Raw genomic sequence first — 16,742 nt, 5'->3', positions numbered from 1 at the left:
GCTTTGACAGGTAGTATTTAAACACTAGGAGATAAACCCATGTACCTGGGGAAGGAGCATCCTGGCAGAAGGAAGAAGAAGTACAAAAGCCAGTGTAGCTGGGGCAGAATGAGCAAGGGGGAAAGTACAAGAGAGAAAGGTCTGAGAAGTGATAGAGGACAGACCACGTAGGGGACTGCAGGCCACTGACATGTGAGATGGAACACCATCAGTTATATCTAAAGCATTAATATGATATGGCTTACTCTTCCTGAGACCTAATTCACATCATAAAATTCACCCCTTTAAAGTGCACAATTCACTGTTTTTCAGTATAGTCAGAAGGTTGCGCAACCATTACCATTTCTAATTCTAGAACATTTTCATTACCCCCCAAAGAAACTCATATCCATTATCAGTCACTTTCCTTTCCCCACCTGACCCTAAGGCCCTAGCAACCCCTAATCTACTTTCTGATTTTATGGGTTCGCATATTCTGGTCATTTCACATAAATGAAATCACACTTTATGTGGCCTTGTGCAAATGACTTACTTTTTACTCGGATCACTCTGGCTGCTGAGATGAGAATAGGCTGAAGGTAGGCAAGAACAGAAGAGAAGGGAGACCAGCGAAGAGATGAATGCAATCATTCAGGTGAGATGAGAAACCGGATGGTAAGCAAGATGGTGAGTAGTGGCCAGATCATGGGTACACATTCAGACAGACTGGATGTTGGGTATGAGAGAAAGAAAAGTTAAGGAGAACTCTTAGGTTTGTGGCTCGAGTACCTGAAAAGATGGAGCTGACATCACCTTAGAGTGTAAGGCTATTGGACGGGCAGGTTGGGAGGAAAGCCCAGGGGCTGGATTTTGGAGGTGCTAATTAAATCTGGGATGCCTATTAGCCTTCTAAGTGAAGACACCAAAAGGGGAGCTGGATATGAGTCTGGGATTCAAAGGAGAGGTCTGAGCTGGCGATATTAATTTGGGAGAGAGAGACTAGAAGGCATCAATACCATGAAACTAGATGAGAAGTGATTAAAGGGAAGAGATCCAAGGAAAGAGTCCGTGGACATGTGAATATTCACAGGTCAGAGAAATGAGGAGAAAACAACAAAAAAGACCAAGAAGGGAACACCAGTAAGATGGGGGAATCGAGAGAGAATAGTCTCAAAAACCAAATGAAAGAAGCTTATCATGGAGGAGAGCATTGTCAACTGTGCCCAATGCTGCTGACAGGTCAAGAAGTAAGATGAGGACTGAGAATTAAGCACTGGATTTAGGATCACGGCAGTCGTTCACGGACCACTTATCTTCCCCCTCCACTCTAGCCTCCAGACCTTTGCATCGGCCATTTCATCTGCCAGGCATGTGCTTTACCCAGATATGGCTTTGAAAAGAAAGGTTTGCATGAAGACAAGAGGTCAAAGGTCTCGTTGGAGTGGGTTTGTGAGATAGTGGTAGGAAAGGAATTGAAGTCGGGGGGGCAATTCTTTTGAGGAGTTTAGCTCTAATGGGTAGGAAGGGGGTTTTTTAACATGAGAGAAAAATATAACCATACGCTAGTGGGACAAATTCAGTAAGAGAGAAATAGGTGATAAGGGAGGGAGCAGAGAAGTGCTGAGATAGGTTAGAGGGGACACAATTAAACACACTTTATCTGTCAAGTAGTCAACAATTAAAATAGAAATCACCTACTGATGCAGAAAAATAGAATGATCTATTTTGCAGGAAAATCAGAAAAATCAATGAGAAAAGGCTTTGTTTTCCCCCGAGACACAAAAACCACCATCATTTAAATTTATCGAGGTCTACTTTTCAAGGCTGAAGATATCGGATTCACTGCACACAGAGTGTCAGGGTTAAACTCTGGGCTTGGAGTCACAAGAGCCATATTAAAGGACCATGACAAGTTGCAATATCCAGAAACATCTTTTCATCTCCATTTTTCCTCTATAAGATACTGATTAAAAACAATCTGTCCTTTCTACCTTATAACACTGATGCAATGATCAGACGAAATATGCAAATGTTGTTTGTAACTCTAAAGTGTGATATCTCTATAAGGCATTTTTAATGCTACTAGATAAGGAAGAATCGCACATGCATTGTCTTACTCCAATATGCTACACTTAGCTCTTAGGGGAAAAAAGACAAAACTAAAAAAAAAAAAAAAAAAAAATTGTAAGAATGAGTAATTAAACTGTGGAAAAATGAGCTTTCTGGTTATGTACTATATTGAAAACACACTCAATAAGTTGTCCATGAAATATGCCTTAATCTATTCCTTTAAAAAAACGCAACCATTTTGCTTGTTGCCCTTGCCCTGGGAGACATATCTAAAAAAATGTTGTTAAGACTGATGTCAAAGAGTTTACTGCCTATGTTTTTGTCTAGTTTTATGGTTTCCGGTCTTACATGTAAGTCTAATCCATTTTGAGTTTATTTTTGTATATAGTGCAAGAAAGTGGTCCAGTTTCATTTTTCTTTGCATGTACCTGTTCAGTTTTCCCAACATCATTTATTGAAGAGACTGTCATTTCCCCATTGTATATTCTTGCTTCCTCTGTCGTAGATTCACTGACCATATAAATGTGGGTTAACTTCTGGGCTCTCTATTCTGTTCCACTGATCTACTGTATTTCCCCGAAAATAAGACCTAGCTGGACAATCAGCTCTAATGCGTCTTTTGGAGCAAAAATTAATATAAGATGCAGTCTTATTTTACTATAAGACTGGGTCTTATATAATACAATACAATACAATATAATGTCATGTCATGTCATGTAATATAATAGTATAATACCCAGTCTTATAATAAAATAAGACTGGGTCTTATATTAATTTTTGCTCCAAAAGACGCATTAGAGCTGATTGTCCAGCTAGGTCTTATTTTCGGGGAAACACGGTATTTGTCTGTTTTTGTGCGGGTACCATATTGTTTTAATTTCTATAGCTTTGTGGCCTAGTTTGAAATCAAAGAGCATGATACCTCCAACTTTGTTCTTTCTCAAGATTACTTTGAATATCTGGGGTCTTTTGTGGTTCATATAAATTTTAATATTGTTTGTTCTAGTTCTGTGAAAAATGCCATTGGTGTTTTGATAGGGATTGCACTGAATGTACAGATTAGATTGTTTTTGGAAATATGGACATTTTAATGATGTGACTCCTCCCAATCCATGAGCCAGTATATCCTTCCATTTATTTGTGTTGTCTTCAATTTCTTTCATCAGTATCTTATAGTTTTTAGAGTACAGGTCATTCACCTCTTTGGTTAAATTTATTCGTAGGTATTTTATTCTTTATGATGCAGTTGTAAATGGAGTTTTCTCAATTTCTCTTTCTGATAGTTCGTACTGTATATAGAAATGCAACAGATTGCTGTATCAAACTAAAAAGCTTTTTCACAGCGAAGGAAACCATCGATAAAACAAAAAAGACAACCTACTGAAAATATTTGTAAATCATATACCAAATAAGGGGTTAACGTCCAAAGTATATAAAAAGCTCATATAACTCAAAAGAAAAAAAAATCAAAAAACCAAAAACAAACAATCCAATTGAAAAATGGGGAGAAGACCTTAACAGATATTTATTCAAAGACATACAGATGGCCAAACAGACACATGAAAAGATGCTCTACATCATTAATCATCAAGGAAATGCAAACCAAAACTACACTGAGATATCATCTCACACCTATGAGAATCGCTATTATGAAAAAAGTCAACAAATAACAAATGTTGGCGACAATGTGGAACCTTCATGAACTGTTGGTAGAATTGTAAATTGTGGCAGACACTATGAAAAACAGTATGGAGGTTCCTCAAAAAATTCAAAACAAACAAAAAAACACTACTGTATGACTCATCAATTCCAGTTCTAAGAATTTAACCAAAGAAAACAAAACCACTAATTAAAAAAAATATACATGAGTATGCACCGCTCTGTTCATTGCAGCATTATTTATACTAACCCAAATATGGAAGCAACCTAGGTATTCATTGACAGATGAATGGATAAAGAAGATGTGGGGTGTGTGTGTGTGTGTGTGTGTGTGTGTGTGTGTGTGTGTGTGTGTGTGTGTGTGAATACACACATCTATACACATAATGGAATATTACTCAGCCATAAAAAAGAATGAAATCGTGCCATTTGTGACATAGACGAATCTAGAGGGTATTATGCTAAAAGTAAGTCAGACAGAGAAAGACAAATACCATATGACTTCACTTATATGTGGAATCCAAAAAAACAAAACCAAACAAAAGCCAAACCAAAATGAACAAACAAAACAGAAACAGGCTCCTAGACAAAGAGAACAAACTGATGGTCGCCAGAGGGAAAGGGGGATGGAGGAATGGGTGAAGGGATGAAGGAGAGTAAGAGGTACTTATAACTTCCAGTTATAAGTAAGTAAATCATGGGGATGTAATGTACAGCATAAGGAATATAGTCAATACTATCGTAATAACTTTGTATGGTGATGGATGGTTAATAGACTTGTGATCACAACATAATATGATAAACATTGAATCTTTATCTTGTGTACCTGAAACTAATATTATGTCAACTCTAATTAAAAAACAACAACCACCACCACCACAACAAAAAAACTTAGGAACCAAAAACTCCTCTAGTTTAGAGTCCACTGAGCATGGGGCAGAAAACAATGTACACTAAATCTGACTATGTCTGAAGGAAGACCGCACTTAAATAAAGATGTCACCTAGTATCTTTTCATGAATCCCTTTTATTCTCCACGTTCCCTGCCACATGCCAGCATCAACTCAAATCAAAAGATTATTTGATCTTTGACTTGTTGCTCAATAGGAGACATTATTCAGTGTTTTAAAAAAGTGTTTTTGATTATTATTTTCATCTATTATTTTACTTAGGAACTATTAGCATAAAAACTCTGATATGGAATTCACAGTAGATATCAAAGTTGAACTGACCTTTTTACTCATCTCCCCCTCATATTTAATCAGAAAACTTAGCTAAAAACTCTACTGGCCATGAGATCTCACAAGATTTTAAAGGAAAGTGTGAAAGACAGGATATATAGGGAGATATACACAAATACTTTACTTTAAAATGTCTCTATTTACTTGTATATGCACCATTTGGCAGAGGAATCAGAGCTTCCTCATGAAATCAATGTGTACACATACAACTAATAGAAAAAAGAGGTTTTTCTTCTAATTATGAAGATATTTTTGTATTTTTACATTTATGAAATATTGTTTGTATATCAGTAATATTAGATACTGATTCTTTAGTAAGAATTCTCATCTCCCACTAAAAACTCAGTTACTCTAATTTAAACAATTCACTTTACAATGATCTACATTATAGAATTTCTAGGAACAAATTATTCTCATGGGTGAGTATATCTGCCTCAAGCTCGCTCTTGGTCACATACTCCAGCATTATCTAGGAAGAACTTACTTTGAGTAAGTGATGTTTCTTAGTTCAAACATATCATTTAAGAGGCTCAAGCATTGGTTTTGATTTGAATATTTTTGAAGAAAGTTTTATCATAATACACATTCCTCTAACATATTATTATTATAATTAACAATATATTTATTATGTCATAATTAACATTAGGATAATGTTAACGAATCTGGATTACCGACATCTGGATTACAGTCATCATTATGAATATCCAATAATAAACTAAATTATAAAATCTTCATAACTAAGAATTTGCCAAGTAATGTGGAGCCATCCACCCTCACCCTAGGTAGAATGAGGCCACACTTTCTCTTAGATGACATTGTCTGCCTCCTACAGCTTTTCTGCCTCCTTTGCCTTGTAAGGAGGCCACCAGTCACTTCTTGCTCCAATCAGTATGCCTGTTATCTTCCAGCCTCCCCTGTCTCCAGGCAGCTATATTCTGATTATAAAGGTGGTAGAAAGAGCCACAGTCTCAAAGTGGGTCTCCCAGCAGCACGGCTCTGGACAAATCACTTTAGGAATTTATTTCCTCGTCTATACAATAAAGCACGGGCCTGAATGATCTTTAAGTTCAACTTTAAGACTTTATGAGGAATCTTGCTAAGGACTGAAAAAACTAACATCTAAGTTTATTAGAACTGTGTCCAAAAAAAAAAACCAGAGAAAATTCTCATAAAGGACCTCAAAGGTCCCCATACTTCGGCGCATAGAATTTATAGCATCTTAATTTTTGCCTTGTCGTGGACTTTTGGACTTTAGCATCTTAATTTTTGCCTTGTCGTGAACCTTACTTCCAGGTTCTTTGTTACATTTCTAACAAGTGAGATTCCTTATTGGATAAATCAGGATAAATCACCTCCAGAGTAATAGGATGAATTACATTAAGAGCTTTTTTAAAAAGAAAATTAAATATGACTCTTAAATATACTTCCTTCACATAGAAGATTAAAATTCAAAAAGAAATTTTCAAAAATCCATAGAATACATTATTCTTTTATGAAAATGTTGCTTCTAAGTGCATTTCCATTTGACATATCAAAAAAATGACATTGCATACTAAAAAATGATTTACCTATAACTACATCGTGACCGTCAACCAAGCCAGCAGAGAAGAGCTCCTGAGAAACACCATCTGCCGTATCTGTCCAAATGTGAAATGAATATGTATTAGCAACAAAAAATAAAAATCAGCAGTCTAGTACAACATAAAATATATATTTTTCAATTATAAAAATTATTCACATGTGTTTTAATTCAACAATTCAGATTCTATCAGGAGGGAAAATCAGAAGCAATGTGCAATACATTATGCCACGTACAATTTGCATCTTGCTATTTATTCAACAGAAGTTACACAAAATTATGTTTCATTTTTGGTGAACCAAGAAGCTTTTGCTCTTGGGCTACTTTCTAAATTAATCCTCCAATGTATCTCTAGAAGTTATCTCATAACTGGTCCCTATGACACTGCTTTTCTTTCTTTCCAAGGTCAATCACTTCTAGCCATCATCAGTCCTTTTCCATCATTAGCTACTGAGTCAGAATTTACGGGAAAGGTTGAATAGGCAGCACTTGGTACAACCTTATATTTGGTACAAACAGCCTGTGAGCTTGTTGGATTATTAAGATGAGCTATTTAAATGTATGCTATTAAGAAACTCCTTTAACACGGCATTGATCATTTGATAGCAACAGATTCATTTCCTTAGAAAATGTGGCTAAATAAAAGAATGTAGTTTTCAGTGATAAGTAACAGGAATTAGCAATCCCATAAAGATGGGACCGAACAAGCTGTAGTGAGTAAATATGGCTGAAATTACTCAATTGAAAGATTACGAATGAATATGGTAAGAATGAGAAGTCTGAAGATCTTGTAAAGAGAAACTGATAAAACTGCAATGTGCTCAAAAAGAACGATTATGAACCCCTAAGCTTTTACAGGGAAGATGACGTGGTCCCCATGGCTGTCTGATATTCACACCAACATCCAGAACTGTAACTAGATAAGAAGAAAACGGCTCAGTAGCTGGTAACAGCCAAGATGGATGTTTGACTTTAAATGTCTCCCAAGGTCTGGGAGTACTTGAAAATATAGCTGCTGAATCAAACAAGCACCTAAACAGAACTGCCACTTGCTATGCAAGGCTGCCTTCAACATAGAGTGGGTTTCCTTGCTTACTCTGTGTCTCGGATGTGGTGACTAGGCGAGAGAGAGAGAGAGAGAGAGAGAGAGAGAGAGAGAGAGAGAGAGAGAGAAAGAAAGAGAGAATTTAACTGGAGGTACAATTATCTTTCATAATTTTGGGGCTTTAAAGGGCTTAGCCCAGAGCCTAACACATAGTAATTATTCAATAAATGGTAACTGTGATGATGATAAAGCAGCAAAGATCATCCGAGAGGCATCTTACACTCTTGTTCACTCTCTCCCTTTCATACATGGCCCAAGTTCCCAAATCTCCAATAAAAATTTGAGAGCCAATGGATATTCTACGTACTTCCAAGAAACTGTGGTACTTTATCATTTTACTCATTCCACAGATGATTTACCTATAACTACGTCATGGACAGTAAATACATAGGAATCTTACTAAACTATAAAAATCCACATAAGGTAGGCTTATCTTGGGCCCTGTCCTCACTGCTAGAAGTACAAAAACACCTGATAAAATTCTGTTAGGATTGAAATGATCCCCTGGCATGAAACCTAGAGTAGTGTAATGTAAGGTTCTATTCTGAATGTGAGTTAGCTTTATGAAGTTGGCTAGAACATTCAGCCTCACAATCTCCATCTTCTTGGATGCTCCCGCAAGCTTCAGAAAAAGAAGCATATTGAATTAAAGGACCTACTAGGGCACACACCAGGCAGTCGTTATATTTTTATTGATTGATCATCTGTTAAAGCATCTGAATGAATTACCATTATCTCTAAAGTATCAGTAAGATCTTACACTTAAGGAGCTACAATCACAGAATGTAACGGAAAATGGAATAATCAAACACAGCCACATTGAGGGCTACCACTCAAACAGTACCAAAGCAGATGACATTCACAAACAATTAAAGTGTACAGCATCTCCTACCATTTCCAGGACTGCTGGTACCAGATGAGTCATATTAAAACAGCAAAAAGGTCATGCTGGCTGGCCAAAAATGGAAATAGTCCTGGCGCACACGCATGCAATTAAGCAGTTACTTTGTATGCACCCAAGTAATAAATGCATCAGTAATAGTTTAGAACAGAAACATGAAGGTAATTGGTAATTTGTTTTTCTTTAAGCTGCTTAACATTCCAAATGTGCAAACAAGTTAAATAATCATATGTGCTCTGCTTTCCAGAGCACATCACAACATAACAAACACAAAGGGCTTGCGCTCAATGAGGACAGAGAATACTGGGTACGTTTGTGTTACACATTCTAGCCACATGTGCCTATTTATGTGTACATACAGCATAGACATAGTACACCTGTGGTGTGCATGCACCGAGTACTGCAGACAAGGTCCGAAACGCAGACTGCATCAGTAATCACAGAGGTACGCAACAGCGATATATCCATGCTGTTTCCCTTACTAACCGGCCTGTGCTCACTGCCCAAGGAAGGTCAGTTATCATTGAGAAGCCAACGCTATGGTTTCTGTCTGGGCAACAAAAGCGGAGACTCTTGATCTAACTGTGACAAACGAGGTTGCCAAAGCCAGCACAAAGCGCCGGGTAATGCTGATAGGGCCATCTTATCCCCCTAAATCCTCCACGCAGAAATTCATTTCTTTGTTAGCTATTTACATTAAAATTGATTTTTATTGCCATCACCAATTTTAAACAATCAGATGAAAAGAACAAACCTGAAAATAAGAATATGTTCTTTTACTTACTTTACTTGAAACATTTATTATATAACTACTAGACTTTATCATATCATTGACCGGTCAGTATTTTTATGACAAAATAGGTAGCTTTTTGATAACAGTAACTGGTGCTGTACAATTCCACACTGACTCTAAACTGTCAAAGATGATGTTCCCAGAAAGAAAGATCAATTAACAAACTTATTAGGGCCTTATTTGCATTACTTTGTAAAAGGTAGTTAACATGTTAGGTTAATTCAAATATGCAGGGAATCATTAAATCCTTGCACCTACCGGGGACTAGAGATCAAAGCCAGGGAGCACACGACCATGTGTGGCCCAGGAACTTATTTTCTTTGGCTGACAGTGTTTTTGAGAAACTGAACCTAAATGTAAGTACTTAGACTAGTTTCTCTAGTTGCCTGATATCCGCACCATTAACGTTGGCTCCTACGAGCATCTAAGTTTGTGTTTTATTACAAATGATAATAGCAGAGATGTCAAAGCAGTTAACTGAACGACCCGATAGCAAACTTCAGCGTTTGCAAAAGTTAGCAAATACAACTTATTTAATCAAATTAAAATTTACATGGAGCTCTAATACATAAAATACAGTGTTATTAGCTTATATATTAATACATTCAAATATATTTTAGAAAGGTGTTCAGTATAGACATCAAAGCTATTTGCATATATGTAAAAATCTGAAACCAGAGGTTAGGGAAAACAATTATAGTCTTAGTGCTAGCATGTGATTTTTCATTTCTCTAGGTTGTTTTGGTTATAAACTAAATAGCAGAAATAGTAATTTTTGTTGAACAACTAGTCTTGTGGTCTCCAAAGTCTATTTATATGTTACTTATCCATTAATTAACCAAAATCACTTCAAATTCTCCTGCATACCAGGCTCTTGCCAGGTGCTAGAGATACCAAGAAATATGACATGGTTCTATGACTTCCAGGCATCCAGGAGCTGCAAAAGCAACCAGTCTAACCTTTCAGCTGTTATAATAGCTATTTAAATCACTAAAATTGTGTTCAGCTGCAAGACTGGCATTGTTCCTATCCAGCTTACCAGTGGTGCCTGAGCAAATGTAGGCCACAAATACTCCCTGATGTAGGCTCATGTAATCCGACCTGAGTACAGAGGCAAAGTACGTTACCTCTCGCATGGTATCATGTTTGCTGCTGAGCCCTCATTAGGAGTTCTGTATGCTTCTCACCACACTCATCATAATATCCCTACATAAAGGCCCTACATCGCCACGCCAGGGCACTGGAGTTCATGTAGTCAGTAGTGGTTCAGTTTGGATTCCCTACAATTATCCTGAGTCCTTCCTTCCTGCCTTCCCTCCCGTGCTCCCGTTATCCTTCCTTTCTGTGTTTTTAGAGAGAGTATTTTTGAAAACAAATTATAAATACACGCTTGGAATCAATTTCTGAAATATTCTTTGTAGCAATAACATAATAATTTCAATGAAAACTCACCTCTTCCTGGAGTAAACTCAAATCGTATGTCATTAAGTTCCTTTCTGGAGTTTCTGAAATACATGACGTATAGCACATTAAAATCTAATGAAGCAGAGTTTAATCAAACTAAATATATTCCAATTTTCACACGATACTACCAACATGTAGATAGCATTTTACAGTTTTGGGTTACATCCAAATACTTCCTCAACTATAAGTGATAGTTATGACAATAATAAAGGGCAATATTTGTTTAGCTAATTGAATTTACATTATATAAACATGCTCATATCACAAAATACCAAAAATAAAAAGCTCATTTTATAAATCTACACTAAATCAATACTAGTATATTTACTTAAATACAATTTCATAAACATTTCAGAAGCTTCTGGTTTAGAATAAATGATATTAAATGCATTTTCTTATTTTTCCTGAGAAAATAATATTTTATCAAATTATTTTTTGAAGTTTAACAAACAGGGATGACAGTGGCAACACTGAAGTTCATGACAGAATTATACATTAAATCACACAACAAAATGCCCAGAATGAGGTGTATATTTTGTAGTTAAAAATTTTATCTAGAGGTGGAACTCTGAATGTTGTGAAATTACCCATTGAATACATAAAACTTTATTTAAGTAAATGTAAAATGCTTATGTAAAACTATAATATGTACATATATATGTATATTCAATCAAATTAAGTGGCACTGGGGAAATATGGAAAAAGTAAATATTTAAGATATTAGTTTTCCATTCATATTAATTCCAAGAAATGATAATATGGGGCAGTGAGCTATAATTAGAATGGTTTTAAATTTTCATTAAGAACACTTAAATATTATGACTAACTCAACAGATGCTAAATTCAAGTTAACAAAAACACCTTAAGGAACTGCAGCAGGAAATAAGAAATAGTAATTTCTGTAAGCACTCAACTACTTGCTCGGCTGCCAAGGGTGTCCAAGACAGAGACAGAAATACCTGAATACACATCCCTGAGTATTATCCTTCCGGAGGCTGATCAAATCCTGAGTAGTGCTCCGGCTTTGGCGTTCTACAACTGGGTACTATCTCCTGGTTGCTACGTACAGTGCCCAAATCATAATGGCTCCTGCCACTCTCTGGGCCCTTTTTGGTGTATTGCCTGATCTTAGTTCTTTATGTTCTATTACATCTTGCCACACTCAGCGTGAGGAGGCCCAAAAAGATACCAAAGGATGATACCGGCTGAGAGAAAGCCCATCTCCCCAGCGCCTATAGGAGCTAGCCCAAGTCTAAAACCTTGCCACAAGCAGAGAAGTAAAGAGTCAAGAAATCAAGGCATGCCCAAGCCTAGGCCACAGACATAAGAGCTTTGAACCACTCTGCATCTTCTCAGGTGTCCCCACCTTAACTTTACCACTACTCTTCTCAGAGATAGAGTGGGACTAGGGGACACCAGCAATTCCTATCGCTGTGCTTCTTTTAGAACCTTCTCAGAATCTGAAAACTGAAAATTCTGAACTCTCACTCTAAAAAGCAGACACATGACTGACATACGAATTGCAGGTAATTGTAGATGGTTCAGAGGTCATCTTGTACCCCTGAACCCTACCCTGAATAAGTAACCCTACCCTGGAGATGGAGTGTGTGCCACAATCAGTGTTTGCAGTACAAATACTGTTTGCATGTTGGATTGTTTAAACAGCCTAAATTTTCTTAAATCTCTCCAATGTCATCACACAATTATATAGTGTTTTCATTTACAGAGGGTGCCAAAAAAAGTATACACATTTTAAGAAAGGAAAAAAACTGTATTAAAATTGTAATACTCGATATATACTGATAACAAAAAAGATTAATACAAGTCACGTTTGACTTCTGCAATTACAAGAGGTGCTCAAAGTGGTTACCATCAGTGTACTTGTAATACAGATTTTTTTCCTTTCTTAAAATGTGTATACTTTTTTTGGCACCCTCTGTATATCCGTAGTGCTCAGACTTTTTAGTCTTAGGACCACTTTCCATTCTTAAAAAGTATTAAGGTCTTCTAAGGAGCTTTAGTTTATTTTGGTTACATCTATCAATAACTATTGTATTGAAAATGAAAACTAATACATTTTAAAACATATACTACTTTATTTGAAAATGACTATAATTAACCTATCACATGTTAATGTAGGTTTTTTTAAATGAAAATTACTTTACTTTCCAAAAGAAAAACTAATCAGTGAAAAGCATGCATTATTTTTTATTTTTGTAAACCTCTGTAATGTCTGGCTTAACATAGGTGGATTCTTGTATTTGCTTCTGTACTCAACCTGCTGCAATATCATGTATCATGTAGCCAGCAACTGGAAAATTCCACTGTACATGTGTGAAAGAATGAGAATGAAAAAACAAATAATTTCTTAAAATTATTATAAAAATAGTTTTGACCTCATGGGCTCCCTGAAAGGGTCTCAAGGACCCCTATGGGTCACAGGACCACTCTTTGAGAACCAGGGATATCAAATCTCATGGACCAAATCTCATTTTATCCAACAATCAATCTTAGCAGTATACAAAGTAGGTATTACTTGTTTTCCATGTTTTAGGTGAGTATGCTCAAGGCTTTTCCAAGTTTACAAATTTGATGAGTGGCAGAGGACCAAGAGTTCAACATTGGAAATACCTAAGACAAATAGAAATGCTCAATTCCTTTCACTTTTAGGAGAAAACAACATTCCCCAAGATTTTACATATTACCATAAAAAGATCAGCAAGCATTCATTTACCTAATAATCTTGGTTTTGTGTGCTATGTATCAGCAAAGGTTGAATTAGAACTAAAGTAATCCAATAAGAAAAAAAGATCACTAGGAAAGCAAGGATTTAAGTGATTTAATAATGAAATGACAAAAGGATAAAAAGATGAAAAGGAACTTGGTTTGATACTAATTTATGTCATTGTTCCTTTCCTCTTTCCTTTGACCAGTCTTATCTAAATTATTTTGTTCTACTAAGGCCATCAGAAGAGAGGTAACCAGAATATCATCATACACACCCTGATTCTTTAAAATGTTAATATTACAGAAGTAATATCCAACACCCATAGTCTCTCATCTACATCAGCTGTGGCTCAAGTTATAAAGGTTGCCCAGTCAAGTCATTCTTTTATGACTCAACCTAAAATACCTGCTTTTGAAAAGATCACAGTGATTGATTGTGAGTGGTAGACTTGTCCCATTGGGATGAAATATAGTTGAGAAAATGCCTAATTGGATCTAACTACTGAAGGTCATCCTTTTATAAAGAATTAATCTTTTCAGACTCATACTTAACACCTTTAATTGAAAGTACATTTACTTTAATTGATATGGCACAGGGTACCCTTGACTTCAGGGAAACTGAAAATAGGTGTGATTTAAGGCCAGAAGCTTAAGTCTGTGTAATTTTACAGAGGAAACATTAAAAAATTCAGAGCAACAGCTTCAAGACCCAGGCCACCTTTGATAACTTTTACTAAAAACTCTTTAAACCTTAAAGGAAAAAAAAAAAAAAAAAAACCTAAACTCTTAATTTTGGTAAGGCCCAACCCCTTATTTCTCACTGTATGTATATATTGCATCACAAATGTACATGCCTACAGGGCTCAGGCAAGAAATTTATTTTTAAATGTGTGATACAACTAAATGGCTTAAAAATCAAAAAGTACAATAGGACATCATATAAAAACTAGCCCTCCCACTCTTGTCACTCAACTACCTGGCTCCCATCACAGAGATAATCAAAGCTATAGGCTCTCTGTGCATCCTTCCTGAGATGTTTTATGCATAGAAGAGCAAATGTACACACACAGTTCCCTCTAACCTGTTTAACACAAATGGTAGCCTACTATGTCCACTGTTCTGCAACCTGCTTTTTCTTTAAACTTAGTAATATACCTTGGAATTTCTCCATATTGGTTCATAGAATTTTTCTTTTTTTATTAGTTTCAGGTGTCCAAAACAACAATGATTAGACATTTATATACCTTACAAAGGTGATAACCCCAATAAGTTTATTACCCATCTGACACTGTACATAGTTATTAAAATATTATTGACTATATTCCCTATGCTGTACTTTGCATCCTCATGCCTGTATTTTTTAAAATTATAGTCGACATTCAATATTATTTTATATTATTTACAGATAAACAGTGTAGTGGTTAGATAGCTTTCTCATGCTTTTTTTTTTACTGCCATGTAGTATTCCATTGTGAATCTTTTTTTAACCAGTTCCCATTCTATGAACAGACTGTTTCTAGTCTTTAACTATTATAAACAACACTTCAATGAATAACCTTGTTCTTACGTGATTTTGCAAATATGACTATAAAAATAAATTTCTAGAAGCAAATTGCTTGATCAAAGGATATATGCATTTGCAATCTGATATTGTCACATTCCCCTTCATTTAAGTTGTACTAATTTGCACTTTCATAAGCTATTTGTAAGCACCATTGTAGGAACTTTAAATAAGTAAAGCAGAAAGTATATTTTAAAAAAAAAAGATAGGGCAATGTGGGGACTCTGCCAGCTAGAAAGCTTATCAGTCATTTAAAGGGGCAACCACATTACTCAGGACCAGCTGATTAGGCCAGGCGGGAATTTAGGCTCAATTTTATTAACTGTATTATATATATGTATGTATGTATGTGTACGTATGTATATGTGTGTGTATTTTGCTATGTCTATTCAAAGTGAGGAATTCAGAGATACAGATTGTCACGCGTAAGGTTTTCTGTCTTGCTCTTTCAATTCATCTGCAAGGGACACAGTGAACAGTCAAACAAGGCAGCTGGCTAAGAGGGTGATGATGGCAAACACATGAGTGAACACATAACTCTTCCAGGTGGCAGAGGTGCAGAAGGCCCGTGAAGTTGAAGTACATATTTTACACGATGCAGCATGTTTCTACACCTCTTAATATACCATGTCAGGACAATCTGGCGAGTTATTGCTCCTGGAGGGCTCCAAAGCCAAAATGCTAGCTCAGGACTATTTGCATTCCTCAGCTTCACATTAGTTGCCCATGCCAACCAATGCATGGGGGCACACACACCCTAAGAACCAGATGTGATCAAAAGTCTTAGGAGTCCAAAGCCCACTCGTTGTCAAAGGGTATCATAAAGTGTATCATTGGCACGGCGTACCCTCCACCACAGGGGTGCTCTGGAGTGAGGCTGAAAGTCATCCACTTTCCCAAGCTCTGGGGTGGAAGGATGCAATGGGGGTAACACTACCCAAGTCCCTATAAGACCAGTAGGTACAGTGTTCCCCAGGCAGCCAGAGGCAGCCCCGCCCTCCTAAGCAGATCAGGATTTTCTGAGCCAACAGCCCTTTTCTTCTTTATTTGAACCTGAGATTCCAGGTCAAGGTGAAGCAGCTGGTGTCCAAGACAATCCAGAGGGACTCCCACACACTCGTGGGATGTCCCCCCAGCAGGAGCTCGACGGGGACCTTTCAAACAGGCTGGGCCCGGAACCAGTCAGGGCATCACTGTTAATTCAGCAGGCTTCTTGCCTACTTCTGGCACTCAACTGAAGTGCTGATTTAGGAACAGAAATGGACTACATTTCTCTTCACACCAGGAGGCAGCCAAGCACAGAATGAGACGCGTGAGCTATAAAGAAAGAGGTCTGTGCTCAAATCCACTTGCCACTTGTTTGGCCTCTATAACATGTTTCCTCCACTGTCAGAAGGGGAAAGGATTATTAATAGCATTTACTATCTGCAGATACGTGCTCAGTGCTTCACATATGTTATCTCATTCCATGCTCAAAACAACTTGGAAACAGGGATGACTGTGATCCCCTATTATTTTACAGATGAGGAAACGGAGGCTTAGGAAAGGTAAAGATGTATCCAAAATCATGTGTCTGAACAGCAAATCTGAACGAAAGCTAGAACTTAATAAATGCTACCCATTGTCTTCTTCAGTGCACAATCCTTACCCGAGGCACACTGGC

The 16,742-nt window shown here is 36.7% G+C and overlaps 1 protein-coding gene across 5 annotated transcripts in view; it reads right to left on the bottom strand.

The window, feature by feature from the left end:
• Nucleotides 1-16,742, bottom strand: part of STK39 (serine/threonine kinase 39) — a 276,825-nt gene that overhangs the window by 47,628 nt on the left and 212,455 nt on the right. For all 5 annotated transcript variants that reach the window (XR_004423705.1, XM_033112650.1, XM_033112649.1 and 2 more), the window contains 2 exons: nucleotides 10,780-10,832; nucleotides 6,518-6,586 (listed from right to left, as the gene is read on the bottom strand). Coding sequence is in view for 4 of the 5 variants with exons in the window: in XM_033112650.1 (XP_032968541.1) it covers nucleotides 6,518-6,586; nucleotides 10,780-10,832 (122 nt within the window). In the remaining variant the exon portion in view is untranslated. The remainder of the gene's footprint in view (nucleotides 1-6,517; nucleotides 6,587-10,779; nucleotides 10,833-16,742) is intronic.

This window comes from Rhinolophus ferrumequinum, chromosome 8, assembly GCF_004115265.2.
Source record: "Rhinolophus ferrumequinum isolate MPI-CBG mRhiFer1 chromosome 8, mRhiFer1_v1.p, whole genome shotgun sequence".
NCBI lineage: Eukaryota > Metazoa > Chordata > Mammalia > Chiroptera > Rhinolophidae > Rhinolophus > Rhinolophus ferrumequinum.
The sequence above is the reverse complement of the archived record's forward strand: the minus strand, read 5'-3'. Positions and strand labels throughout refer to the sequence as shown.